The following is a 27,206-nucleotide window of genomic DNA, read 5'->3' on the forward strand; positions in this document are numbered from 1 at the left end:
CACACCCAACAGCATGAACATCCAAAGGTCAGCCTGACGTCACAAGCAACACGGGGAGTGCCAAACACATGAACACACGCCACCAGACAGACATGCATCTGTACATCTCCACCACCTGTCACAGTGCAATCACCGGCAACTATGTCACATCTGCCAATCAGCTCACTACGTGTTTGTGTCACATGTATCCATGGTGTATCACAGTTGCACACATGTCAAACACACACACGCACATGTAAACCGTGCATCTGCATGAAGGTGGAACCAGCATCCATGTGTCACACCCCAACCATGGCATAGTACATATACAGAAATGCTAACATGTGTGCATCTCCACATGCATTTGTGCATCATGCTTTGGAACACATACACCATTGATGTGCATCACACATGACTGGACTCACTTGCGGCAGGCTCATTTCCCTGCACATACACATCCATACATGGGCCTTTCCAGACCTATGTCCATGCTGCACACTCCTGGCACACCTCAACATGCACTGTGTTCAATCAGTACACATGGACACTTACCGCTCTACTCCAGATGGGTCTGCCTCTCAAGGACCTGGAGGTGTAGTGCTGAGCGTATGCATTCCAGGACCATCATCTGGTCATCGGTAAGGCGGACCCGGCACCCCTCTGCATCCGCTGCGTCCAAGAAGCGCCGGGCCTTCCTGAGGGTCCTGGACCTGAAGTCCTCCCAGCGTTACGGACGTCTGGTGGGTCACAGGTTGCCACCCCCTGTGCGTTGATGGCAACCAAAATGTCCGTCCAGATCCTTCTCGTCCATCCTTGTCAGCGCGTGTTCTTCCGAAGAGGGCTGAATAATGCCCCAGCACTTCCTCTACCAGGGTGCCAACCTCTCCTGCTGTGAAGCAGGCAGCACTCTGCCTCTCTGGCTGGGGGTTGCCAGTGGTCGTTGATGGTGTTTCCTCAGACATGGCAACCCCGAGTCAGGTGTGGGTGGGCAACTGGGTCTTGGTGCTGGGCTGTGGAGAAATGGAACTGCAGTCGGGATTCTTCTGTTCCAGCAGGGGTGGTCACAGCAACTGGACCCCTGCAGATGGCTGATGTGCAGGCACCAAATAGCCTATGGCTCGTGGCAGTCGACTCGGGGCTCTGGGGGGCAGGAAAATGGCCTTCTGGGCAGGAGCGTGGTCTTCCGTGTGTTGTCCCGTGGCCAGCTTGATACGGAGTGATTTGGCATGTGAAAAAACAGCATGTGAGCGTGTAATTCGAGGAAAGGCCCTTAGCGCTTAAGTGCATATGTGACGTAATGCACACGGGCGTTTCCCTCCCACGGGTGGATAGTGGTTCAGCATGTGAAAAAACTGCACGTCCGCGTGTTAATGCGTGTAATTTGAGGAAAGGGCCTAAGCGCATAAGTGACGTGACGCACGTGGGCATTTCCCTCGGCACGGGTTAAAGGTGAGCAGGGCCAGCAGTTCACTGTATGTGCTTTTCGTGGAGACTGACACATGTGTTCCTACTTCTGGTTGTTTCATGTGCCATCACTACTTCACAGCGGATCAAGGACATATCTCTTCTTTTGCCGGGGGTATTAGCTACACGTGTTTTTCATTACCACGCTAGTCAGACAGTGAGTCGTGCACACTATTTTTCCCACTGCGGGTCCCCCTGTGTATCGCGTACCCATTTTTATGGTCATAGTAGCCTGTGTGTCCCACACGTATGCATTTTTCGTGTCCCTGGGTGCCACCACCTACTGCAGGAGGTTAATTCCACACACGTGGGCTACTGAGGGTTGCGTGCATGGTTTTACTGCAGTTTTGGGGTGCCTGAGCATTACGTGACTCGTCACTTCATCACCGGGGTCACATACAGCCGTGTAGGCACACAAGGGTGCTGTTAACATCTAGTACCCAACCCCCTTCACCCCAATTGCCCAAGACGTTTGTCGTGTACACCTCCCATTGGCACTACTACTACATCTGTGCTGGTACAACTACATGCGTGCCATGGTTGGGAGGCCACGAAGGGTGAGGGGCGTCTCAGCTGGGCATCCTCCACATGGCGGGCGTGTTCAGGGACATGGTCGGGATGACCAGGGAGTAGGGCGACTCCAGGGTGTCCAGGGTGGCTGCAGAGGGGGAAGAGGCAGTGGTGCACCACTTCGGCAGGATGTTCTGCCACGTGTTGGTGAAGTCATGCCACCACCCCCTGTGGTTCCGGGAGATGCAGCTCTTGCATCTGGCACTGGCACCCATGTGACCCGGCAGTCCGTTTCATCAACTGCCACGGGCCCAAGAGTAGTGGTAGCTGCAGGTGCAGCTGTGGCCACCACCACCCAGGCTCAGGGTTGGCCAGCGCTTGTTGCGTTGGCACCTGAAGAGTTCCAGGATGATTTCCAGGAGGTCATATGCATGTGGTAAGTGCACTCTGGGCTGCCCTGACCGAGGCACATGTCCCTGGGGCAGTATTGTCATCTGCCGCCCCGAGCAGCCGGGTGTTGGCAAGTGCATGGGCAGAAACAGCCGACACCACCCCAGCTTTGAGTTTACCATCCAGGACAGTGCCGGTCAATGACCTTTGCACAGTGGATGTTGCTGTGCAGGGTCCATCAAGGGCACCCAGCAGCCACTGACACAAGTCAGGGCTTCGGTCCTAGTCCCACCTGCCACTCCCTCGGTTCAATCCACCAGCGCCACTGCCCCTACTGATCAGGGCGGCATTTGCCAGTCAGCATCTGGATCACTGCCCAAGAGGAGGAAGGTTGCACCTGCACAAGAGGCTGGGACCCCACACACGGCTCTGGCCTCCGGCACGTCGAGGAAGAAGCCTTTCGGCAGCAGGAAGTGGACGTCCTTGTGGACTATGTGTCGGAACACAAACGTGATATGCTAGTGGGCCAAAATTGTCACACTATGGCTGCCCAGCGTTGGGACCACTGGAAGCGTGTTGCAGAGAGTGTTAGTGCATTCGGACATGAGGTGTGCAGCTCAGGAGTGCAAAAAGCATTGGGATGACCTCTGATGCTGTGCTAAGCTAAATCGTGCCTCCAATTATGCCATGACTGGGGTGACAGGCAGTGGGCCACCACCTCAGGAGGGAGAACTCAATCCGCACGAGTTGATCGCTGCGGAGTTCATACCGCCAGAATTGGTCGAAGGAGTGGGAGAGATGCTGGATTTTGATGCCCCGTCCAGTGAGTGTTTTTGCGTGTTTGTCCAGGCCATGTGTGGTTTGTTTGTGCGATGTGTTGTGCTTGACTGCCAATACATGCTATGTGTACATTGTTCTCATGTGCGAGTCATGCAATGCTTCGCTAGTGCGTGCCTGCTGTGCATCATGCTGGACATGTAGTGCAGGCAGGGACTGTCCTCATCACCACACTTGCACCCTAGTAGCATGCTAGTCACCTGGCTGCCCTTTCGGTCCATGTTCCAGCTCCCTGGCACTTCTGCATGTAGCCTAGGGTGTCTTTCCACTCAGCATTCGGACTATGCCATCGCATGACTGACATGCATGTGTCTTCTGCCTGCATGCAGGTACTGCACGTAGGCATGCTCCCTTGCCCCTCCACCGCCTGCACCACTATTACACCATTGCACTAGTGGGTAACATGATGGACAACTGCAATGACCTGTTCAACGCTCCTGTGTACATGCACACTTCCCCCTGCCAACTTGCCAGACACATATTGTGGGGTACATCCTATCTCCTTGATGCAGGGTGTCTCACTTGGACTGTGCAGATGGCAGATGCTCCGCAGGGACATGAGTGCCCATACATGCTCCATGTGCATTCCATGCATGCCCCTATGTGTCCTTTGCAGGAAGATCATTGTAGTACGTGTCCAGGATGACATACATTTAATGGCATTTCATTATCCATTCCATGTTCACTGTGGCTCAGTCCGGCATCAGGCACATGTTTAGGGTGTCATAGTCTGTGTGGGGCACATGCCTCCCCCTGTCTCAGGACCCCTGACTCTGTCAAACTGGTGTAGTGCCTTCTGCACAAATGGCTGTACTGCAGAGGGTTCATCATGTGTCCTGCTCACTGTCCCATTCTCATCGGCTGCATTGCCAGTCGACTCAGATGATGCAATTGACACTACTCAACAGTATCTGCCAATACACAGTTATCTGGTCAACCTTTCACTGCCATGCAATGCCTCCCTGCATGTTCACTAAGGGGGGGGGTGCCTGTATCCATGCAACCCATTGCATGCACATTGCACGTGATGCCTGACCTTGCACTTACACTGCCTTCTTGTTTATTGATTGACATCATAATGTACTTGTTGATGTAGATAGTCGGTAACACGCACATGCTCTGCACTGCACCAACCCACTTCTGAGGCATGTCACACCGTTCTACATGCCTACTCACTGATGCAATGTCAAAGTGAACTGGCATGCATGGTCAGATTGTCATCCCTTCACTGTCATGAAAGGTACAGGCACAGATGCAACCTGTGACACATGTACTCAGTATTGAAACACCCTAGTGGGTGTTTAGCAAAGGTGATAGGTCAAGCTGTGGCCTATACTAACCGGTATAGGCTGCAGATTGACTGTTGCCTGCCAATCGGGTTGTAATGACTGTGGAGCTGCGTGCACGTGTGTATGTGTACACTTTCACATACATCAAATAAAGCAGCATTGTTGCTGCTTGCTTAGCTGGATTGGTTGCTGTTCATGATCGCAATACGGGTATATATGGACACAGGTGTTTTTGAACACTTTCCCATGTACATATGCAAGCAGGTTCAACGTTGTGTAGTGCAACATTGCGGCTACTCACTTATGTGTGTGTGAAAGTGTTCATTTACACATGTGGCTTCTGCAGCTTTTTTGTTGACTGACTAATATGTAGTTGATAGACGTTAATGCTGGTGTGATTTCATCTTTGCGCCCGCTATGGTTAACTGGCACAATCCTGAAAGTGCACTATTGTGCACTATGTGTACGCCTGGGCCGACTTAGCGAATCTAGTGGGGCCTGGCCGTGATGATTTGACACACTGAATAATGGTTTAGGGCACATTCATAGCACAATGTGCTCAATCAGGCCATGATGGGTGTTCTGGAGGCTTCATGGCTGGCAGCTCGGACCGTACTGGGCGTCATGGTCCCTCATGCCTGTTGTTTGCAGGCCCTCGCTTTGCTCGGGACATTCACTATGTCTACATGCCCCATGACACCCGGTACGGGTCGATCTGTAGATGAATGAAGCAATATTGGTGATGATGATTTAGTGATGCATGTCTACATGCATATTATGTGAGTCATGGTGTGTTTGGATTCACTTGCAGCTGTGGCCATTTGGCAGTTCAGACATGCTTATGGTATGTGCCATCTATTTGTTGCCATCTGTTATTTCTGCCTGTGACATGTGCCTGACAGAGGTGGTGTGTGATGGAGGTGATATACTACATTCAGTACAAGTGTAGGCTTCGCTATTTACACAAATCCATTTCTGCTTTTGGGATGTGTTTGCATATCGATGCCACTGGATGCATGCCGGAATTTCATTTGTGTGTGACATGTCTGCTTCATGTGTTGGCTGTCGATGTGATGTCTATGTGTGTGTGCGTTATGTGCATCTGACATGTGTACTCATGTTTGTTTTTTCAACATTACAGATGATGACGCAATGGAGCCAGAGGATGGTGATGTCAATCATGACACAGGGTTGCTATTGCATCGGCAACCCGGCACAAGTGGGGGTCGTGGGATGGTAGGCCACGAGAACCCACTTGTGCTGCAGACCATCATGTCCAAGGTTGGTAATGGGCCTAGCTCGGATGATCACTCTGACAACAATGTTGAGTTGAATGAGTGTCATGTCCATTCGTCGACGGTGAGTGATTCTGATGTGGATGATCCTATGTCCGTGACACTTGCACTGAGGGGCCAGACGGTGTTGGAACCTCCGCCTGTGGTGGATTAGGATGCACAGTCACACTCCACACCAGTTGCTGATGTGCCTGGGGCATGACGTCAACGGGGGGTTGTAGCCCTGCAGCCGCGGGCAGTGCCAACCCAATGAGGACTGCGGCTTCTTGGGCCCCACAGGTGTCAAGCCCAGCAACGCGGTGGCCGTGCTCCACAGGGGTATACTGAGTGGGAGCAAGCCATGGTTGCAAATTCTGAACGACAGGGGGCAGCAATTGATAAGATCGTTTAGAGCATGGAACGTGTGGCCCAATCCATGCTCCCCCCTGCTATGTGGGTGGATCTCCAGCAGCGGGCAACACAGTCCACGGCCCGCTCGCTCAGGCTGGGCATGGCTGCCTCAGACAGGGCACGCCGGGCTGAAATGGTGTCTCTGGGTCAAGCACTTGCTGCTCACACAGAAAGGCCCTGAGGGATGACCATCAATCCCTCAGATCTACTCTGGGTGTGCTCAACATGTCCCAGAGGCAGCGGACAGAGGAGAGGTTGGAGCAGCTTGAGAATACCATCTTGGCTGAGCTACGTGCTTGCCAGGAGGTGCTCCAGATGTCATGCCAGGCCATGCAGGAAGAACTCTTTGTTACACGTGCTACATTATAAGTGGAAGCACGCGTATCACATGAGGTGCTGCATGCTGACCTACGTGTCATCGCCACAGAGGACCAGGCTTACCAGTCCTGCAGACTTCCTGCTGACAAGGGGCAAGCTGCGCATATGCATGATCAGGGTACTTTGCCACATCCACCTTCTGCTTTCCATCCAGGGTGACTCGGACGATGACTTACCTCCCACACTGGTCGGGCCGTCCAGGCGTTGAGCCCGTGGATGTTTTTTTTTTATCTCAACATTATCGCATGTGGGTGTTGAGGAGCACCCTGTACCTCTGCCCTCCTGGGTGCCTCTCCCCCACGGGTCGTATGTGGCCATTTTGTATTTTTATTGTTAGTTTAATTAGTTAATATAGTTTAAAATTGTTTGTCTATTGTGCATTCATGTGACAGTGTGGTGCTTGGTGGCTTTTGAAAGCATTCACTGTCCTTTCCAGCTGGGCCCATTCAAGTTTGTCTCGTGTATGTGTTTGCAGCTTGAGGTCCTGACTCACATATGCCACTCCTGCTTCCCTTATCCATGGGCTTGCAAGGATGGTTCGGTGTGACAACCATTTACACAAGGGCGTTGGACTTTCCTCATATCTGTGGCCTGTCTGCTGCTGTACTACTTGTGTTAACACCCCTCGTGGGGATTATGGATGTTTTCTCCACGGCATGTCTGCAATCAATTTTGGTGAGTACATTATTGAACTGTCCATTTATTGATGTTGATGGGGATGTATGTTCATTTCTTGCCTGTATACGTGCTTGATGCACTTCATGCTGTAGACGGTAGCCTGCACCCTTTAGCTGTCAAAGTCATACCGATGGTGGGAGGGGGCCGGGTGGTGACAATGTGAAGTTGGTAAGTGTTGAGTACAACCCCTGGGTATTGTAGCAAAGGAGGATATATTAGGAATGTGACCCAAGAGGCACAATTCACGGTTCCGTCCTCGCCTGAGATGTCCACCTATACTACTACTACACTCTGTTCTGTTTGGACGGCACATTGTCTGTCTTCCCTCTTCGGCTTTGATGCTGCCTGACGGCACAGTTTTCCCACTGGACGATGGCTCTTTTACTTGTTTTCCACACTCTGGTGCCTTTAGTCCCTGTTCATGTTCATGCATCTGTTCTTTTTGCAGATCAGCCCGCCCGTCTCTCGGTCAGTTATTTCCACATATTCTTACACTGCCTCGGTTTGCCTGAGTACACTTCTGTTCAACTGCATCTCTCTGTCGCTCCTCCTGTCTTTCATCTATTACAACAATGCTTTTATGTTGACTGTTGGCTTTTACCAATACTATTCAACTGCTGTGGCTCTTAACTTGCTGTCAGTTGTTTCTGGCTATCTTGCATTCTCTGTGCCTTTCCAGACTTGTGCTGTCTCTGCCTTTCTTTCTTCACGCTATAAATTGTGTTTCAGCTGAACCATCCATTTGTGCCAGCCTTCTTGGTTATTTTCTACTCAAGTTCCAGCTCTACCTGTCAGGGTACAGAACCTGGGTTTGTGTGGGAGGAGGTCAGATGTAGGTCTCAGACATGGCCCTGTAACAAGCAGCATGAGGACACACACACAGAAAACGTTCCTGCCTTATTAAAGGATTTTATGCCCTTTCTGCAGGAAATGGAGCCTCAAGGCTACCTTTCCCATCAGACACCGACCTAAGTACTACAAAACCCTTGCCACGTTGGGAGGGGCATACGTGCGCCTACGCATGCGAGCTGAAGCACGGGGCTTGTGCTCAGACGTCTGACAGAAGCAGACTTGTTTCCATGAGCTCCGAGCAAGGTGAGCAGCATGAGGGCCACGCCCCAGCCGACCTTCCTCCAGGCCCCTCACACATGCAAGCTAAGTAACAGTGCTGGGGAGCTTAGCCAGGCGTTGGGGAAGATGCGGATACAAGAAAAGGTAGTACCACTACTGAAAAAGGCTCATCCTGATTTTTGTCATTGAGTAAAGCAAGACTTATTTGTAATATCAAGGAACCTTTGTTGGTTTTACTAATGGAGTATATCTTAAAGAAATTATCCCAAAGAAAAATGTCCAGAAGGAAAACCCACATACACACAAGGGGCTGTGGAAATAAATAACTTGTATTGAAGCACACACTTACAAATATGTATAAAACATTTTTTCTTAATTATAAACAAAAACAAATAAAAATATTTTCAACAAATCAATACAGCTTAAACGTGAGTGTTTTTGAAAGAAATTCAAAATAGAACATATAACATAAATACATCAAAAAGGTGCTTAGAATATGCAAATGGTGTAACACATGTATATGTTTATCGACAACTTATGTTCTTTGACATTACCTACATTAAAAGTGCCTGGTGCATACATCAGTCTACCTTGCACCCTTTGTTTAGATTTTTTTTAAATAGAATACCTAGGTAGTGCCAGCAGTCTTAAATCTGTCTGTTTTAATGGAATCTATCAGAAACGAGTACTCCCAGTGGTTGGATACCTATTTTAGTAGGTTCTATTGGGAAAGGGTGGTCTCAAATAGCTATATGCCAACGTCGCAGGGGGTAAAGTGGTGGAAACTCCCCCTAATGTGTAACAATCACAAATACAGTTGGTTTGTGAGGCCCCTTGCTTGAAAATTACGTTTCGGCGGCAATGGCGTCCATCTTGTAATCAAATCAAAGGGACGTGGAAGCCGCCTTCTTCAGGGCGATTGAGTGACCCCTGTAGTGGAGAGACCAATAGAAACAAAAAAGAAGAGTGGGTCAGTTGTTCTCTTGGTAAGGTAGTGTTTCCCTGTTGGACTTTTCTGGGTCAATTAGTAAACAAAGTTGAGTAAATCAAACCTTGAAAGGATTAATTGCCCATTAGATAGTGGTTCAAATAAGAGTGGGGGCCGGATATAAGAGGCAGAGTAAACCACGTCCTAGCTCCTATCGCTAGTTGCCCGTGGTGGGTGTATAAAGTAAATGTCTCACCACAGAAACCTTTTGGACACACTCTTGATCGTGCAGGCTCCCCGGCCTGGGCGTAGCAGGTTGCAGGACTATTTGTTGTTCTGAAAGGGGGGGGGACCGTGTCGTCCACCCTGGTCTGAGGTGTGTAGATCTCGCTCCAGGAGTGAATGGAGAGCCTCAGTTGACATGGGAGTAACAGAGATGTGAGCGAGAGAGGAAATCTCGGTGTTCATGTTCCGGCGTAAGCACCACATCATGCGTGTCATGCGTGTCTAATGAGGGAGAAACAAATGAAAAATGCCATATAGAATTACTTGTCTGGCAAGTCATATTTCTCCGTGCAGAGAAACTCCAATGGGAGTTATGATCGTGTGGTAATGTACTCATATTTCTCGTTACCTGTGCTCGGGTTTTGCCGTGTACAGAATGTGGTCTGCGTTGGCAGCCTGCTGTCGGGAGCCGTGCATTCGGTGTCTGCAGAGCTTGCTTGTCACTGCTGCAGTGAAAACAGGCGAGGGCCCGGAGGCGGAGGAGGGTGTGTGTCCCACAGCCAATCAGGAGGTTTGGGGATTCTAAGTCCTGATTGGCTGTGACGTTTGTAGTCCGGAAGCGAACGTTACCGTCGATGCCTGTATCTCAGTGCGCTTGCAACGCTCCAAGTATAATTGCTCGTACATCAACAGAAGATATGATAGTGGCTTATGGAGATAATGTCCGGACTGGATTGAACTGAACGCGCGGCTGCTTGTTCAGGCAGTATATGTGTAGTGCGATCCAGCAGACCCCTGAGGGGTGTGTATCGTTATATCACGTGTCCTCCAAACATGTTTCTGAATGTATCAGGTCACGATTGGTGCAAGTGGTGGCGTCATGGTCACAGCAAAATTGTTCACAAATGTACGCCTCTGTGTCTGTCCTTGTACTGATTTTCCTAGTATGGAGTTGATCTATAGAAGGTATCTAGATCTGGAATGGAGAGTTTGTAAGGAGTCACCAGCTCCTAAATTGAAAAGAGGGATGCCGTCTTGTAACGGTGGTCTCTAACAGTGTAATTAGTCAAAAAGAGACATGATCACATGATCTCACATGAAGTCAGCCTGACTGGGGGGGGGGTGTTATGTTTGGTAGGACTGGATAGAGGATTATTATAACTTACATGATGGGATTTTACTGGTCATCCTAGAGGGTTGTGATGCCAGGCCACGGCCTCTTCTCGAGTAATCATCACAAGTCTCAAAAGTGTAAAAAGGCAAATGGATTATCTGCATCAATCAGTTATCGTTGTGGGAAAAGTTGTTGTTCATTGAGGCCGTGGGCAACAGAGTCCATTCTATATATCCACCTGCATTCTAGGTCTAACTGTCGACCTTTCATGTTAGGACCACTGCGTACCTGTTCGATAACCCACCATTTGATATCTTGAGTGTTATGTTTTTTCTCTATGTAGTGCTGTACTAGTGGAGATGTCATATTTTTACATCGGATTCGTGACCGATGCTCAGATATCCGTGTTCCAACATTCCGCATAATCTGCCCAACATAGCGCAAGTGGCATGTGCACTCAATGCAGTAAACCACTTGGTTTGTTTTACAGTTTGAAACATCATTTAGGGCCCATGTTTTTGCTCCGATCTGAAATTGTTGCAATCTAGTGGTGAATTGGCATACTGAGCATGTTCCGCAAGGATAATGTCCTTTTAGGGGTCAAAGATTCCAGATGTTGCCCTGAGAAGATTTTTTATTGTACATTGAGCGTACCAGATGTTCTCTCTTGACTTGATTGAGGACAAATTTTTGTTTGAAATTGGCCATAATTAGAATTGCCAGACCGGGGGCAAATGCTGCCCCCATGGCGGTTCCTTTCATCTGTAGGTAAAACTGTTGGTTAAATTCAAAGAAGTTTTTACATAGGGCCAATGTCATGATTTCAATAATGAATTCTGGAGGGGTTTTCGTCTGTGTATTGGCTGCAATCAGATATTCATACACACAGTCTATTGCTGCTTGTTGAGGAATGCTGGTGTATAAAGCCTTGATGTCTAGAGTAACCAATAGCTGTTTTTGTTGGTCGAAGTCTAGATTTTCAAATAACTGAATGGTATGCATGGTGTCCCTGATATATGAATCTGTTGTGCTGCTGATGGGTTTTAAAAAGTAATCAACGAATTTACATAGAGGTTCTAGTATGGACCCGCAGCCGGACACATTTGGTCTTCCTAGGGGATTAATGGATCTTTGTGGATTTTCGGTAAGGCGTATAGGCAGGGAGTGATGCCTTGTGTTGTCTGGAGAAATTCAGATTCTTTCTTTGATATCCAGTCTCTTTCTAATGCAAATGAGACCATAGCTGCAATTTCTGTTTTTAAATCTTTGGTGGAGTCTGTTTTGAGTAATTTGTAACTTTCTGAGTCATTCAGGAGTTCCATTACCATGCAGTAATACTGGTCCGATTTCATAATCACAATCCGGCCCCCCTTATCTGTGGGTTTTATGATAAATTCAGGTTTCTTATATAGTTCGGAGAGGGCTTCTCTTTCTAATGGGGTGATGTTTTGGTGTCTAATTGGACCATTCATCTTACTCATTACTCTGATGTCTCGCAGGACACATCTCTCAAATGTGAGGAGGTCATCGGGGATTTGATTGTCAGAAGGCGTGAAAGTGGATTTAGGATGAAGACCAGTATCTTGAGTGGTTTCTATGTTTTCATGCTCTTGAAAGAATGAGCTTAGTCTCACGGTACATAGGAACCTTCGTATTTCCATCTCAATATTATACCAATCTGTATTACTAGTTGGTACAAATGATAAACCCTTAGAAAGTACTGACATTTGTGTGGCTGTAAATTGGATCTTTGCCAAGTTAAAAATAGGTAATTCTTGATCTAGCTCTGGACCCATCTCCTCCGGCGTCTCGGTCATTTGCGTTGGCCTTGGAAACCGGGATTCCATGGTGGGGGACCCCACCCTCCGCCTGTCCCTCCTCGTCCTAAAAAAGGTTGCAGAGGAGGTGGTGGGTAATTCTGTGGTTGTGGTTGGCCAAATTGGTTGTGTTGAAAAGGGTTGTAACCCAAAGTGGAGATACCGCTTGATGAACTACTGCTTGATGCTGAAAAGGTCACACCTCCCCTCCTGGGTCTCTGCTGTCCAGACTGAGTGTTTCCGGTCTGTTTAATATTCTTGGAATATTCCTCAGTTGTGTAGGGATATATAAATTCTGTTTTGAATTCTTTGATATCCTTCTGTAGTTTGTTGGTTTTCCTAGCCAAAGTATTTGTTTTGAAGAGGGCAAACTGTTTATTGATTGCCTCTATTTGGTTTTTGGCATCAGTAATGAGTGTGTTGTTTGTAATTTTCCTCTCTTCGTCCTCTAGGGTCTTTTGGTGTTCTGAGCTAATCCTCTATGGAGTTGTAATTGTAAGGACCATGAGGTCTCTGCTACATTTTGTGGCAATGTAACTAAAATTTGTGGTATATTCTTTGTCTTCTAAAAAAAGACGAATTTCGTTTCGGACGATTAAGCCGGTGGGGATGGTACTGGCTCTTAAATATTCTTTTAGAAAATGTCCATTTAATTCCATCCGGAAGACCTTTTTCTTAAGTTTTAAGAGATTGTCTCCCGTGTTTGCTGAAGACACAGGTGTGTTTGGTCCTGAGGGATAGAAAAAGGAGGGTCCTGAGAGTAAATCTAATGTCTGTTCCTCGGTGTAACTTAGAGTGGCATTTTCTGCCATAGTTGCAACCTTGTCCTGATCCACAGGCTGTGCGGGAAAGTCTGCCCATACAAGAGAAGTTGTGTATATTTGTTCACTAAGGTTTGTCAAGGCCCAAAGTTTAGGCACTATACAGGGTTGGGGAAGATGCACACAGTACAGCTAAGCCGTGCTGAGGAGCAAATGCCAAGAAGCTTTCCAAGTTGTCAGGGGCACACACAGGCATCACCCATATCCTGGAGTCCACACTGCTGCATAGAAGCTAAGTTAATAGCGTTCCTAGCCACAAACCGATACAGCACAAGGGGGGGCACCCAACAACGCACAAACTTGAGTGCAGTGCATATCATTAGCATATGCAATTTTCCACGTGCTCTACCTATAGGAATACGCGGCTGGTAGAACGCGACTTGTACAGAAGTCGCACCTCGCCACACGCGTCTAGCAGCTCACCCAAGGCCCATTCTATCATGTGTGTTTCTTAACACATTGTTTTCCATTAACCACAGGGCCACGTGCGGCTGCCTTACCGCATTAACAGTGTATGAACCATCACCAGGACAAGCAAAAGTATACGAACAAAGCAGCAGACAAGAGTGCTAGTTTGGGGAGGAGTCACACAGTTCGAGGCATGAATGGTGTTATGTGTGTGTGGGGAAAACACACACAGAATAGTAACTCACGCTCTCTTTGCAGCATTGAACTGCTCCTGTTACCGGACCTGAGAGTGCGCAGACAGGAGGCCAGCACTCACCCCAGATATAAGTCTCTCTTTGGCTCGCCTTTGAGGCATTTTGTACAATGTGCATGAAGTACATAGTTTCTCTGATTGAGAATGTGTAATCGTCAATAGTTGTATTTTGTATTTTCACTACTTTCCCTTGCCCATCCACCTCCCCTCTCCATGATCCTTTTTCCGGTTATCCTAAATACCAATGCCTATTCAACCAACGGATCACTAACCCTCTTTCCCCTGCTGACCGCAGAGGTGGTGGTTGGTTCATACCACTCCTGCACCTGGAGACCAGAGCTGTGACACTACCCATCAGTTGTTGCATCCTCATTGATTGTTGTTTACTGAAATAGCTCCCCATCCTGTTGAACCATTGTTCAACTGTGCAACCTTGGTAGTTATTCTATCATTCTGCTTGGACATGTGCTTGGCCATATTCAGCGACTTCAAGTCAAGTCATCTACTGAAGACACTTCCAGGGTTTTTTGTGGCTACAGGCTTTTTCCCAGGTTTGGGGGTTTGGCTCCTTGGAGTTCTCTGGGATTTTGTATTTTTACCAGTCAAGGTGGCCTTTGAGGCGGCTGGACCCTATTTACACGAAAGGTGGAACAAGGAAACCAAGGGGTAGGGGGATCCTGAAGCCAGGTAGACTAGAAGGAAGAAGCCAACAGACACCAGACACAGTTCTTCTGAAAGTCATGGTGATGAGTAAATGAGGGAGGGCCTTTTGTTGTCGGACAGTACCCTTGGGCTACAGTGTTTGGGCACTCTCTGACATTGTCTGTGTGGGGTACTATGTACACGATGTGTTCTGCTGGTCAATGGCTGTTCCTGTGTTCTGTTTACTTTTCAGGTGTCAAGGGATCGTTGTGGTTTGACATACTGGGGTGTACACATGGCCAATGTTCACATGAGATGTGTACAGGACACTGCGGGTCACTTGATTTCACATGCATGTATTGAGTACATGTCCCTATTGACACACACACTTACACAATGCTCCACCACACATACAACCACACTTCCATGCCCACACATGCACATAGATTGCCTTCTCTGGCATGCTGGCATGCTGTGTCCCTGCAGCGCATGATCACTTACCATTTGGGGATTGTGTACATGCGTCAATTGGTTATTTTTGTTGCTTGTCCTTTTTATATGATGCTCAAGGTGTATCCCCAACACAATGGATGCTCACTGTGCTGTTTGCATGGACAGAGGTGATGATTCCATGGGCATTGCATACAACCCGTACATTGATGGAATGCCAGTGCTTGCGGTTTTGATAGATGTGCTCAGTGGCCCTAAGTGGACGTAGGGCCACATGGGTGCAATCTGTGGAATCAAGCACTTTGGGGAAGTGTGCCACCCTGTTAAAGTCCTGGACCATGGCCTTCCTTTCTGCGGGTGTTGTGGGCATGTATATGTGCCTGCAGACTGAGGGGCGCGCAGTCATGATTGCCAACACCTGGTGTAGACAGCGTGACTGAATGGCCTGTGAGACAACCCCAACTATTGCAGTTGTCCACTGAAATGACCCAGTGGCCAAAAAATGCAGGACATTGAACACCTTTTCCAAGGGGCTCAGTGCTTGGGAGCACAAGGTGGGTGATGTGAGGTCATCCTCCCATTCAGTGACCAGGTCTAGGATGATACGAGGTGGAAACCTATACCTGCCATAGACCTGATCATCAGGCATCCCAAAAAGGCTGGTTGTGGGCAAAAAAATGCGGGGCCTGGCTATTCTCCTCCTACTGCGGTGTCCCACGATCAGTGCTGCGAGAAATGTGACATTCATCGTAGCTGTATATACGTGTTTGTTGTTTGCGCACACTTTTATACTGTGTGGGGACGCTTCCGCCTGCCTTCTTGTAGCAGACGTGTTTACGCCTGTGCGTGTCTTTTGGCGTGCACGGGTTTCCCGTATTCAGATCCATGGATATGTGTTGTTCACGCGCTTGTGGGTGTTCCGTCTATTTCCCAGCAGTACTTCCCCAGTTACGCCTTCATTTTCACACATTGGTCCCCATTCCGCGTGTTCCGCCCCCTTGTTTGTGTTGCGCTACACATTGTGTGCTTTCACTGTGAGCATCGCACATGGCGTTCGGGATGTTGAAGTGACGTGTGCGCCCATGTGCGCCACTCACGGATTTGGCGCACATCCCAGGGAAAACACGTGGAGGACCTTCCATGAATCGCATGCGTGCGCGTGCGCTTACTTTTTCACGCTTGCACCAGCTTGTGCCACAAATTTCGGTGCACATTTGTTCCATGAATCGGACCCATAGACTTTTCATTACTCTGCACCATTTTCCTTAAGGCCCCTCATCTGAGCAAATTTCAAGGAAAATTCCCCTTTCATAACTCCAAGGATTTAAGAAAGGCTACAATTTCAAGTCCATCTTTTGTGCTATTAAAACAGACACATTGTTGCCATACTTGATAAACCGGCAATGATTCCATTTGCTGCAGAATTTGCTCATATGTGGCTTTCTTGCTTTTTTTCCAGAGCCAAACAGTCCGAAACCATACGTCTACATGTTTCAACCACCCCATCCATTCCACAGAACCTACATTTTCCTTCATTCTCACCTAGCTTACCCCGTCTCAGGAGAACTTCCTTGGATTCTAATATATTCCACCTTAACAGAAGTAATTCATTCCACATTTACTTATTTGGAAATTGAAGCATATTATGCAATATCGTTCCCCTCGTCTTATTTTCTGTTGAAAGATGGATCAAAGAAACGTAAGCATAGAACCGAACTAGACTGTCACGCCAATCTTTATCCAGGAGCGTTTTTTTAAAACTTTTCCCAGATTGTTTAGCAGCAGGTCTATATCCAACCCCAGCTCCCCCAGCATGTTCAAACTTTCATGTTCCAAGACACACAGAACATCCTCCTTCTTACCCAGTGACCTCATTATTACAAGATTTTAGATGTTCATAGAGCGTGTCTTCCAGGGGATCAACAATATTTGCCAGCAATGACAATTCTTTCCAGCAAACTCGTGCCTTGAGTGATGTCAGACCAAGATCACACCAAATTGCTGGCATCGGTATTGCATTAGGCAATTTCAAGCACTGCCTCTAAATCAGGGCTTCCAATGACTCCAACCCTTCAATAGCAGTTGCCCCAAACCCTTCTCCACCGTACAAAAATTTGGGAGAAATTTTCCCTCCCCTCGTAAAACTGGATGGCTGGCTTGATTGAGAACCTACCAAATCTGCCATCTAGTTTTGTTAGTTGCATTGACAATGCTTTCACCTTTACTTTCAACCCCGACCAGATTATTCCACTAGATTGTCATCCAAAACTGTCCAATCCCAAATAAGTCATCTGATCAGAACATCCGATTCTGCACTGCTCCAGGGACCATTGCATGTTTTCCCCTTTCCTACCTCTTGTGAAGTGCAGAATCTTAATCTTTTCGGGGTTGATCTTTAGCCCATTTACAGAAGCATACTCCGAAAAACCATTCAGAAGTCGTTGCAAGCCATTCTTTGTGACATTGAATAACAAGAAGTCGTCTGCAATGATAACCCTGGAACTCTCAAATTGCCTATTTTTGGGGACGCAAACCTGCAACAGTCCAGATATTCCCATGCGTCCGACACATTTTGCTTCATATATGTGCTGCAAACAAGCCGAAAGTCCAATGTTGGGATAGTATGCCAACCAATAAGTAGATTTTAGGGGCAACCTAACATACAATGTTGCATAGACCAATTCACTGTTATTTTTCCCGCTATTATCGGTACTATACGTGTTTAGAGGTAGTTCGTGCCCTACAGATGAGGGGTAGCCAATGATGCACTACTCCTTATATGTTCTATATGTAGATATATTTCCTTAACCAATCCTTTCCCTCAATAGGTTTTGTATTTTGCCACGTAGAATGATGTCATAGATTACACATGTTGGGGTATAATACCTCTGTGTAATCAAGATACTGTTTGAGTGTACATGCATCAGTCCGATGTTTGTCAAGTCTCCCTACTTTATTAAATGAGAATAAAGTAGTTATTAGCCATATTCCTTGAGACTGCCCACTGATTTGGTCTGAGAACATTATTTGTAATTCCATCTAGCACAAAAGTCACTTCAAGGTGCTAGAGCACAATTAAGCTAAGGATCAATGTGAGTGCACCCAGCAACATGCTTTGCTTCTGGAAAACAGTGACACGAAGGAAGATGAGAATTAATCCACAAATACAGAGTCTGTACTGGCAATACCTCTTTTACTGTTTCTTTGAAAAACAGCAATCCTGTCATAGATTAGAATATGTGTCTGATAATTATGCCATCTAGAACAGCCCCTTCGTCAGAATTGCATCCATATAAGCCCAGCTTGTATATTAGTTACCAGCAAAATAAAATGTTTGGCATTACTTTGCACACAATAAACAGCAACTGAATTTGGCCACATGAACACTCTGCTCAGAAAGGGTATGCTGGGGACCAAGTTCGGTACCAAATCTGTGTGTACCCATATGCTGCAGCACCAGGTGCAGAGCAGAGAATAAGTGAAATGACCTGAGGTGCCATCCCCATACCAGAGACAAGCAGCAGAATACCACCAGTCTGTACAATTTCTTCTACACATATTGCAGCTGTCTCAATGCATGGGAAAGCATTGTAGGATATACTTTCGGGGTTATATCTAGCATTTCATGGTATTTTGCTGTACTTTGCTATGGTAGTATTTTCTTGGCTCTTGTGGTATTTTGCTATGGTGGTATTTCTGTGGCATTTTTAAAGTGGTGAGACGAATTTCAGAATACTGTCTGATAATTATTTTACCAAGGTCACTAACAAAAAACAAATGTTGGACTTGATCCACTCTGAATAAATGGTTCATGCTCTCCTGTGATGCTTTATTTACAACATCACGCTTATGTCATTTTGGCTTTGTTTCAACAAATGGAAAACATGCAAATGAAATACAAAACATCCATTCAACCTCTCAATTCACTGTGGCTAACTTTGCTTTGAGATATTTCTTACCGCACATTTATCTCTCTATGCATGTCAAATCAAAGAGAGTGAATGCAGAAGAAATATGAAGAGACTAAATTACCTTTTCAAACTTTTTTTTATCATAAACTAGAATTATGCAAGTTACACATACACCCACATTATGATTCACAATGTAGGCAAAGTCTTTCTTGCAGTGGCTTTCAATGTTCTATCTGTGATAATGTTACAAGCTCTGCCAAATTAACGTTGGCTTCATAACAAATGTTGGCAGGATAAATACACTTTGAATAACAGCAAGACTTTGAGAAATAAACACAGTTGTGCATGTACATTTAAATTTGAATTGCTGATGCAGTGTCTAAAAATGAACAGAATTATCTTACCTGTGCTACAAAGTATCATTCACTTCACCAGCACCTCAATTAACAAATAATTACCTAGGTTAAGCTGGCGATATTCCCCAATTCAGCTTGGCAGTGATCCGTGGTCATTCACAGGTAATGTCGCTGGAGACTTTGCAGCTCTTCTAAAGATTGCCAACCCAGGAGAGAGATGGCCTCAATTTCAGGCAGCAGCAGATTTCTGCTCCTCCACCAGTTAGTGCAAGAAAAGGAATGCCTCTCTAACTTTCCCTCAAAACCTTTTCATCAAACCCCTTTTCAGTCAAGAGCACCTCCCCTTGCCAGATCATCCCAATAAAACATCACACGATTTCCTCTGTGCCATTCTCATTGTGCTAACTGAATTGCTAAAGAGAAAAGTATACATCTTTCTAATGCTTTCTGCTCCAATACAATGTCATCATTTCAGGATAACAGTTCTTCACATTCCTTATATTACAACACAGACCCAGCCTGTGTTGTTTTCCATTTTCAGAGCATCATGCATTTCGCTCAATCTGCATCTAGTTTATTTCATGGACTAATTTGCACTAAATGCTATTACTCTGACATGTTGCAAGCTTTTCAAACCACCGCGTTTACCTCTGGTCAAAAATACAGCAATGATACTCTCAAATTGCATGTGTGCAATGCTGAACTGAATATTCAAAAAAGTTGCATAGGAAACAAAAACGTGAGGCAATGAATCTTCCTATTGAGACGAGATTAAATGTTCTGACAAACATTAAAACTAAATACAAAAACTGGCTTAAATCTAAGCGTGCAAAGCTCTATCAGGCTGATGGCCAACTCATGCTTAATGCCATACACAGTAAAAACGTAGCTCGAATTTGGTCGCTGGTTAGCGGACCCACAACAGGTAGTCAAGTTATCTCCCAAGCCAATGAGGTCTCGGAACATACATGGATAGCACATTTTACTAACCTCTATAAAATCCCTGATGGAGGAACAGCTTTAGAATCTGTTAATCCACCATGCAATTTTCATTTACACTTTGACTTGGAGGATATACAACTATTCATCAAAAAAGCTAGCAAGTCTGGGGCATGTGGTCCGGATGGATTATCCAATAGGATGTTTAAAGCACATCCCGTAATTTGGTCAAAAATGTTGTTTAGTATTTTTTCCATTGTCATCAAAACTCAAACCATACCACCTACATGGACTCATTCGATCATTGTCCCTATTTATAAAAAAGGTCACAGGAAAGATCCATCGAGTAATAGGCCAATTGCGCTATTGGATGCGCCAGCAAAAATCTTTTGTTGCATAATTCTTAGAGAGTTGAATAGGTGGACAGCGCAAGCCCACCTTAACGACCCCCACCAAGCAGGTTTTGTTGCTGGTATAGGCACTATCCCTAATATGATATCTTTACACATGCTCCAGGCTGACTATGCTGCTAGAAAACAGAATTTGTATTTGGCTTTTGTAGATTTTAGAGTCGCTTTTGACTCGATAGATCGATTTCTTTTGTACAACAAATTGCTCAAACATCAATGCCCTTTGTCTTTAGTAGCCTTAATTGTTTTGTTAAACACTAATACTTCAATGCAAGTAAGATTGTCTATGGACGGCGCTATGACCACAAAATTCTACACATTTAGAGGTTTAAAACAGGGTTGTATTCTAGCATCAACAATATTTAATCTATTCATTTATGATCTAGGAATAGCCTTAAGTCACATTCAGAGCGACGCTCCTTCTTTGGGCGCCCACAAAATTGCATACTTATTGTATGCTGACGATCTTTTGCTCATTTCACAAACTGCAGTAGGCCTACAAAAGCTATTAAATGGCCTAGAAACCTATGTAAAAAAGAACCAACTGGTTATTAATACAACCAAAACTCAAACACTCATCTCCAAATGGCACCCTAATGTGAAGGTCAAATCATTTGATTGGAAATTACACAATGTAGTGTTGGATAAAGTTGTACAATATAAATACCTAGGTGTATATTTTTCAGCATCCATTCCAAATCCCCACCATGACTCATACCTGCGTGGTAAACTACGTTCTTTAATCTCGCAGGCTAAAATTCTGTTGGGAAAATTTTGCAAATTTACGATAAAACCTGTTCTAACCTTTTATCAACAAAAAGTCATCCCGATTTTGACTTATGGTGCAGAATCTATGCCCATGAAAAATGCATCATGGTGGGATAGATTAGAAGCACTTTTTTGGAAACAAGTATTACACCTGTACTCCTTTTCCTTTAAACTAGTTCGAGCTAGGGTCCGTATCTATGAACTCATATGTCATTTGGAAATGTTGTGCTTTTTTGCGAAAATGTCTGCTATCTGTTTCCCAATCTAATATTCTTGGTAAAGTGGCTTTATACCTCTTGTCTCGACAGACCACCTTTACTAAAAGTTGGTGTAATTACACCTTAGACGAGATGGCGGATGCCTCAATAGATCTTGATCTATTATTATCCAACCAAACTCGTGCTAAAATTTAAATACTTCAGCATGATTGGTGCAGCAATCAAACCAACTGTTTGAGATACAAGGATTTTGATCATAGAACATTCGGTCACAAGTCCTACAGACGCAGGTCGGACCTGGCGTGCGGGACGGCACATGCCCTCAGACCTCACAGTTTGCCGGTCCGGAAACAACGGTACCGGCAAACTTACTGGTAACATTGTTTCCGGACCGGCAAGCTTGCAATGTGTCAATCAAATTTCGCTGTTTAACGTTAAAGTGAGCTAGAGCCTTGTTGCATTTAGAAAACCCACATATTGTTCTAAAACTTTTTGGCTGGCGTAGGAACTAACTAGACAAAGCTTTGTTTAAGAGTGGATCTGGAATAACCGCGTTTTCATGTAGCTGAGATGAACTGCATTTCCGTCGTGACTCAGCAATTTTTTATGTCAACACGTCCCTCACACAGCACGTAGTGGAAACTTGTTCATGAAGCAACAGTGCCAACAATTAAGGACACAGCTAGTGATTCAGAGGGGTTCTCGTTACACTTACAGAAAGGCTAACCGTTTCGTAGAACTTCAAATAAACGGTTAATGTCACACCAAAACTAACGTAAACTTTGTATTCGTTTTAGATGAAAACCTGTGCGTTTCTAACGATGGCCGCCTGCGTGGTCAGTTTGTCTACCGTGTCTTCTTATCCAAATGGTAAAGTCAACGTGGCCTGTGGTTCCATGTTGCCTATTCATCAAGGAAGTACTCCACAGTCATCTACTGCGCCATACAAAATCCTCGTGTCAAAAGTTACATTTAATCCAGGAGATGAACTCACAGGTAATCCATTTTTGGAGTTAAATGAACGTGTTTTAGTCCGTGACTGAATGCGCAAATGAGAAAAATATTGTGTAAAAAGATGGCCAGTTAGTAATATTGATATGCGTGGCAAAATGATCAAAAATTCGCACTGTGTTTGTTCGAATGCATTTTTGCAAAACGTCCGTTTTTGTTCGCTGAAAATGGTGTGCAAAATAGCACTGCAATTGTGCAAAGTCTCAGTATTACGAAGACTGAGCAGATATATATGAAATCATTTTGGCTCAGGCTTTAGTATATGACTTCTTGTTTAGTATCCAAGCGATTCATAATGCAGATGACGTTTAGTATACCAACCAGGAAAACATAATTGTCATGTAAATTTAAATATGGATCTATTCATGGATTTACCTGTAAATAAATGAGTACACCATTCCTGATACCTTATACAAATTAATATATAATCGTAATAATTCAGCAAACCCTAAAATAAGGGATATTGATTTGTTAGTACGTAACAATTAATAAATGGGTTAACACATAATATACCGCTATTCATCCACTGTCCGTTATTTCAAATTCAAATTCCTCCAACTATCTGTAGGATAGTCCTTTTAGAAATCCAAACCTGTAACCTATGCGTGTCATATTCACACAATCTTACGTGTTTGTATGCATATATACATGTGTTTTTTGAGAGGGCAAAACTTTTCTATTTCTTTATTATAGAGTGGCCATTTTCGGGGGGGGGGGGCTTTTCTGCATGACTATTGCCCTGATTATCAAACATGAGATTAACATCAATTATTTGTGTTTAACCAACTTCCGTCTGAATTCCCCTCCAGAAGGATATCCCACAATTTCTTTACTTTTATACCCATGCACCAAAGAGTCTGCCCACTGGCTGCAAATACTGTAATAACTTGTGTACAGAAGTGGACAGGGCCTCGGGTGGCTGGTTTATGTGTGTGGGTTGTGGTCACTGGCCAGATTCTTGTGTGCATGGCTATATTATACTTGGGTGGTTGTGGCCAGCACCTACACTCTTGTGTGCATGAGTCTGGCCACTGGCTGCAAGTACTGTAATAGTATGTGTACAAAAGTGGAATTTGGCTATTGGAAAAAACCATTACAGTAATATGTGTACAGTAGTGCATAGACCAGGCCTTTGGGCAGACAGCTTATGTGGTGAGTGCAGGCAGGCTTTATGAGGTTAGGGGAGTGGAATGTAGATGATAAGGTGATGTTTGGATAGGTTAAAAATAAGCTGTTCATCCAGGAATCTAGGCACTGGCAGAAAGACTGCACTATCATACGGCCATGCAACCAAGATTTTACCCACAACTATTGCTGTAGCTAGTGTTTGGTGGGCAGTTGCAGCAAAACGTTTGGGCTTATTTGGTGACCGCATGAGGGATTCTTACAGTAAGGGATTTTGGGTATGCATGCTATAGTGTTACTGGTATTGGGGAAAAATAGTGTTGGTAGGCTACTTCAATATGTGCAGATGTTGTTTGAACTGGGAATGTAAGGGTTAATTGTGGGTTGTGTCTACTGGCCAGATTATTGGGTGCATTATTGGCTGTATTATGCTGTGGTGGTTGTGGCCAGCCCCTACGGCCCCCAGCACCCAGGAGTCAAGGGGCTGGCTACAACCACCACAGCATAATACGCCCATGCAACCAAGAATGTGCACACTGGCATAAGCATTGCACAAACAGGTGTATAGAAATGCAATTTGCCCATTACAAAGAAGCATGAAACCAAAAAGTGTATATTCACTATACATACTGTTGAGGCACTGCATATTTTTTGGAACACAGTGACAGAATACCATTGAAGTGGAAATAGCACATTTGAATATTGTGCCATTGCGGGCACATGTTTTGTTTGTTGCATGTGGAAATGAAGGAGAAATCTTTGTTTCATTGTCTGTGCAAAACAACAGCATAACATGTTAGGTAAGGGACTTCATAATGTCATGTTGCACACAATTTCCCATATTCATGCACTTTGTGGACACTCATAATTAGTACATTACAAGTACTATGCGTCAAACAAGTTTAGTGTGCAATGTGCTCAGTTCCTGTGTTTGGTTGCATAATCATTGGGTATGTGGGAAAAAAATCCATGCAGAGTCACAGAGAGTGCTGCTAAAAGTGAAATATGTGGTTGTCAACTGTTAAGTGGGCTTTAAAAGAAAATGTTGAAAGCACACAGCATTGTAAGTAACTGCCACTTGATGACAAATTACATTATGCTTATTGAGTAGGTTATGCAGGGTAAGTGGCAGGCACTCTGTTCACATGCATTTGTAAAAGGGTTGCAAAAGTACTGTACAAAACATATGCATACCTGTAGTTTGTGTTGATGGATGCAGATGTGGATGAATCTGGAAGCAGAAATCTTGGAGAGTTTAACAGTACTTTTTGCTTGAGGTGCTTTGCAATTACAGGAGACCTGTACTGAACAGTATATCTAAAGAGTTGAACTGTGTTGACAGAGTTAAATGTATAGTTCTTGGATGTGATTGGTGGATGGTTGTGTGCCTGCTTAACAATAGCCAATGAGGGAGTGCTGCAAAGAATGAAGTGGAAAGGGAAGAAGGGCTGCCCTTGGGCTACAGGGTCCGCTGACAGTGCGGCTGTTCGCGGACAGGGTGTGCCACATTTGGGCTTCTCAGCATGCCTGGCATGGAAATGGGACTGTAGGGATTAGTCAATCAGGTATTCAGGTTGACTTTCATAGGAAGAGAGGGTAATATTGTTTTGCATTCCTGTGTGCAGTGAAGATGGCAGAGATGACGAAAGTCAGGGTGTTGATTGTTGGAGATTCATTTGTAAATGATCTGGAGAGGTATGCAGAGGGAAGAGGCATTTCTGACAATATTGGTTTTGAAGGAGTGGAGGATTTCTGGTTCAGTGTGCCTGGCCGTAATTTGCAAGGAGTGCTTGATCTTTGCAGAGTTATGGCCACTTTCAGCATTCCTGATGTTCTAGTGGTGCATTGTGGAGCATTGCATTTGGGTTACATCAGTGCTCCATGATTGCTTAGTGCAAGGACTTGATGAAGGCACTGATACTGCTTTTTTCCAGTGCAAAGGTGCTTTTCTCACAGATACCACCTAGAGCAGTATGGAACAACCCCAATGTACTCTTTCCTCAGCAAGATGCCAGAAGGTGTCTTGTAAATAGATGCATGTCTGGGTTTTTGCACAGTGCCGGAATGTTCACTTTCTACAATGAGAACATTAATTCTCTTAGTGTGAACTTCTTCACTGCAGATGGCATTTCTTTTTACACCATTGGAAATGCTATTTTGTTTTACAACCTAAGGGATGTTTTGAAGAAGTTCATGTAAGACTGTACAGAAGAAAAGAAGAGAAAAGTCCCCCCAAAAAAAGCTGTTTGTTTACTAGCAGCTAAAAAAAACTTCTCTTCCGCCCGTCTTGAATTGGCCGATTTATCTGCAGGCGCTGCAGTAGTTCGCAAATCACACATACCACATCTGGGGCTTTTCAGGATGGCAGACATGGAAATGGGACTATGGAGGTCAGGGGATTGGCTAATAAGGTTCCCTGTGTGTGGTTTGCAAGTAGAGAGTGTGGCAGAGGGTATTTTTGTTGAGAGGAGTACAGATATCTATGGCCATGGCTCTGTCTTTTACGAGGCAGAGTGTCTGGAATTTGGGGGACTCTTGGATACATTGGTTGCAGCTGTATACAGAGCACTGTGGAGTGGCTGCACATCTTGGATTTCACCATCTGGATGTGCACTGGTATGAAGTGTGTGGCATGCAGTCAGTGGACTTGCTTCCTCTTTGTGCCACTTTGGTGACGTGCCATCATCCAGCCATTATTATTGTCCATTGTGGAGGGAACAGTTTATGCCACGTTACTGGAATCTTACTGCAGTTTGCGATGAAAGAGGCACATGGGAAAGTCATGGACATGTTTCCAAGCTCCTGAGTAATCTTTTGTTGCATTGCCCTGCGACAGATGTGGCTGCGCTCTTGTTCATTTGGTCTGTAAATGGAGAAAGCGAGTCACAATGCCAACAAGGCCCTTTGCGCATTTTTGAGAGATGTTGGCACAATGAAAACAATGCATTTCGTAGCACCAAAATTTTTCACAGAGATGGAGGCCATTTTACTGATGCTGGCAATCTGTTTTTTTGTGAAATATCCAAAATGCTTTGCAGCCCTTTTTGCAACTATAGCAGGCATTTTTGCAGTAGGTGTTGGCCACTTCAAACCTTCCAAAACCACAAAAACAACACAAAAAGGCTCTTTTCAGAGCCAACACTTTCTCCCAGAAAAGAGTGCAATGTTTTTGATGGTGCCACCACCTACATTCGCAGACTGCGCAGGGAACTGCATGATTTATTTGGTATTACCATTTTTGAACTGTGAAAGCTGGGTCTGAAAAGAGCTGTTTTTTGTTGTTATACCATTTGTGATGTGATCTTTGATGTCATGGGTGTTAGTCTTAGCAGTGCACGGTGGTGGCACAAGTCATGGTTGCTTAGCTTACCATAACTGGCGAATTTCTGGGGGGGTTTTTGATTTTACTTGAAACCATAATATCCTTTCAACACATTTTCTTCACTGGTTTTGATAGGATGTTATTAGTGAAAAGTAACCATAATGTCCCTTTAACAAAGTTTTTTCATTGAATACATATATATCTCTA

At 45.2% G+C, this 27,206-nt stretch overlaps 1 protein-coding gene across 1 annotated transcript in view; it reads left to right on the forward strand.

Moving 5' to 3' along the window:
- LOC138540371 (putative ferric-chelate reductase 1) overlaps positions 1 to 27,206 on the forward strand; it is a 1,004,090-nt gene that overhangs the window by 122,338 nt on the left and 854,546 nt on the right. The window contains exon 2 of the mRNA XM_069641679.1: positions 22,339 to 22,537. Coding sequence (XP_069497780.1) covers positions 22,339 to 22,537 — 199 coding nt within the window. The remainder of the gene's footprint in view (positions 1 to 22,338; positions 22,538 to 27,206) is intronic.

Source organism: Ambystoma mexicanum, chromosome 1q (genome assembly GCF_040938575.1).
Source record: "Ambystoma mexicanum isolate Mex_15411 chromosome 1q, UKY_AmexF1_1, whole genome shotgun sequence".
Classification (NCBI taxonomy): domain Eukaryota; kingdom Metazoa; phylum Chordata; class Amphibia; order Caudata; family Ambystomatidae; genus Ambystoma; species Ambystoma mexicanum.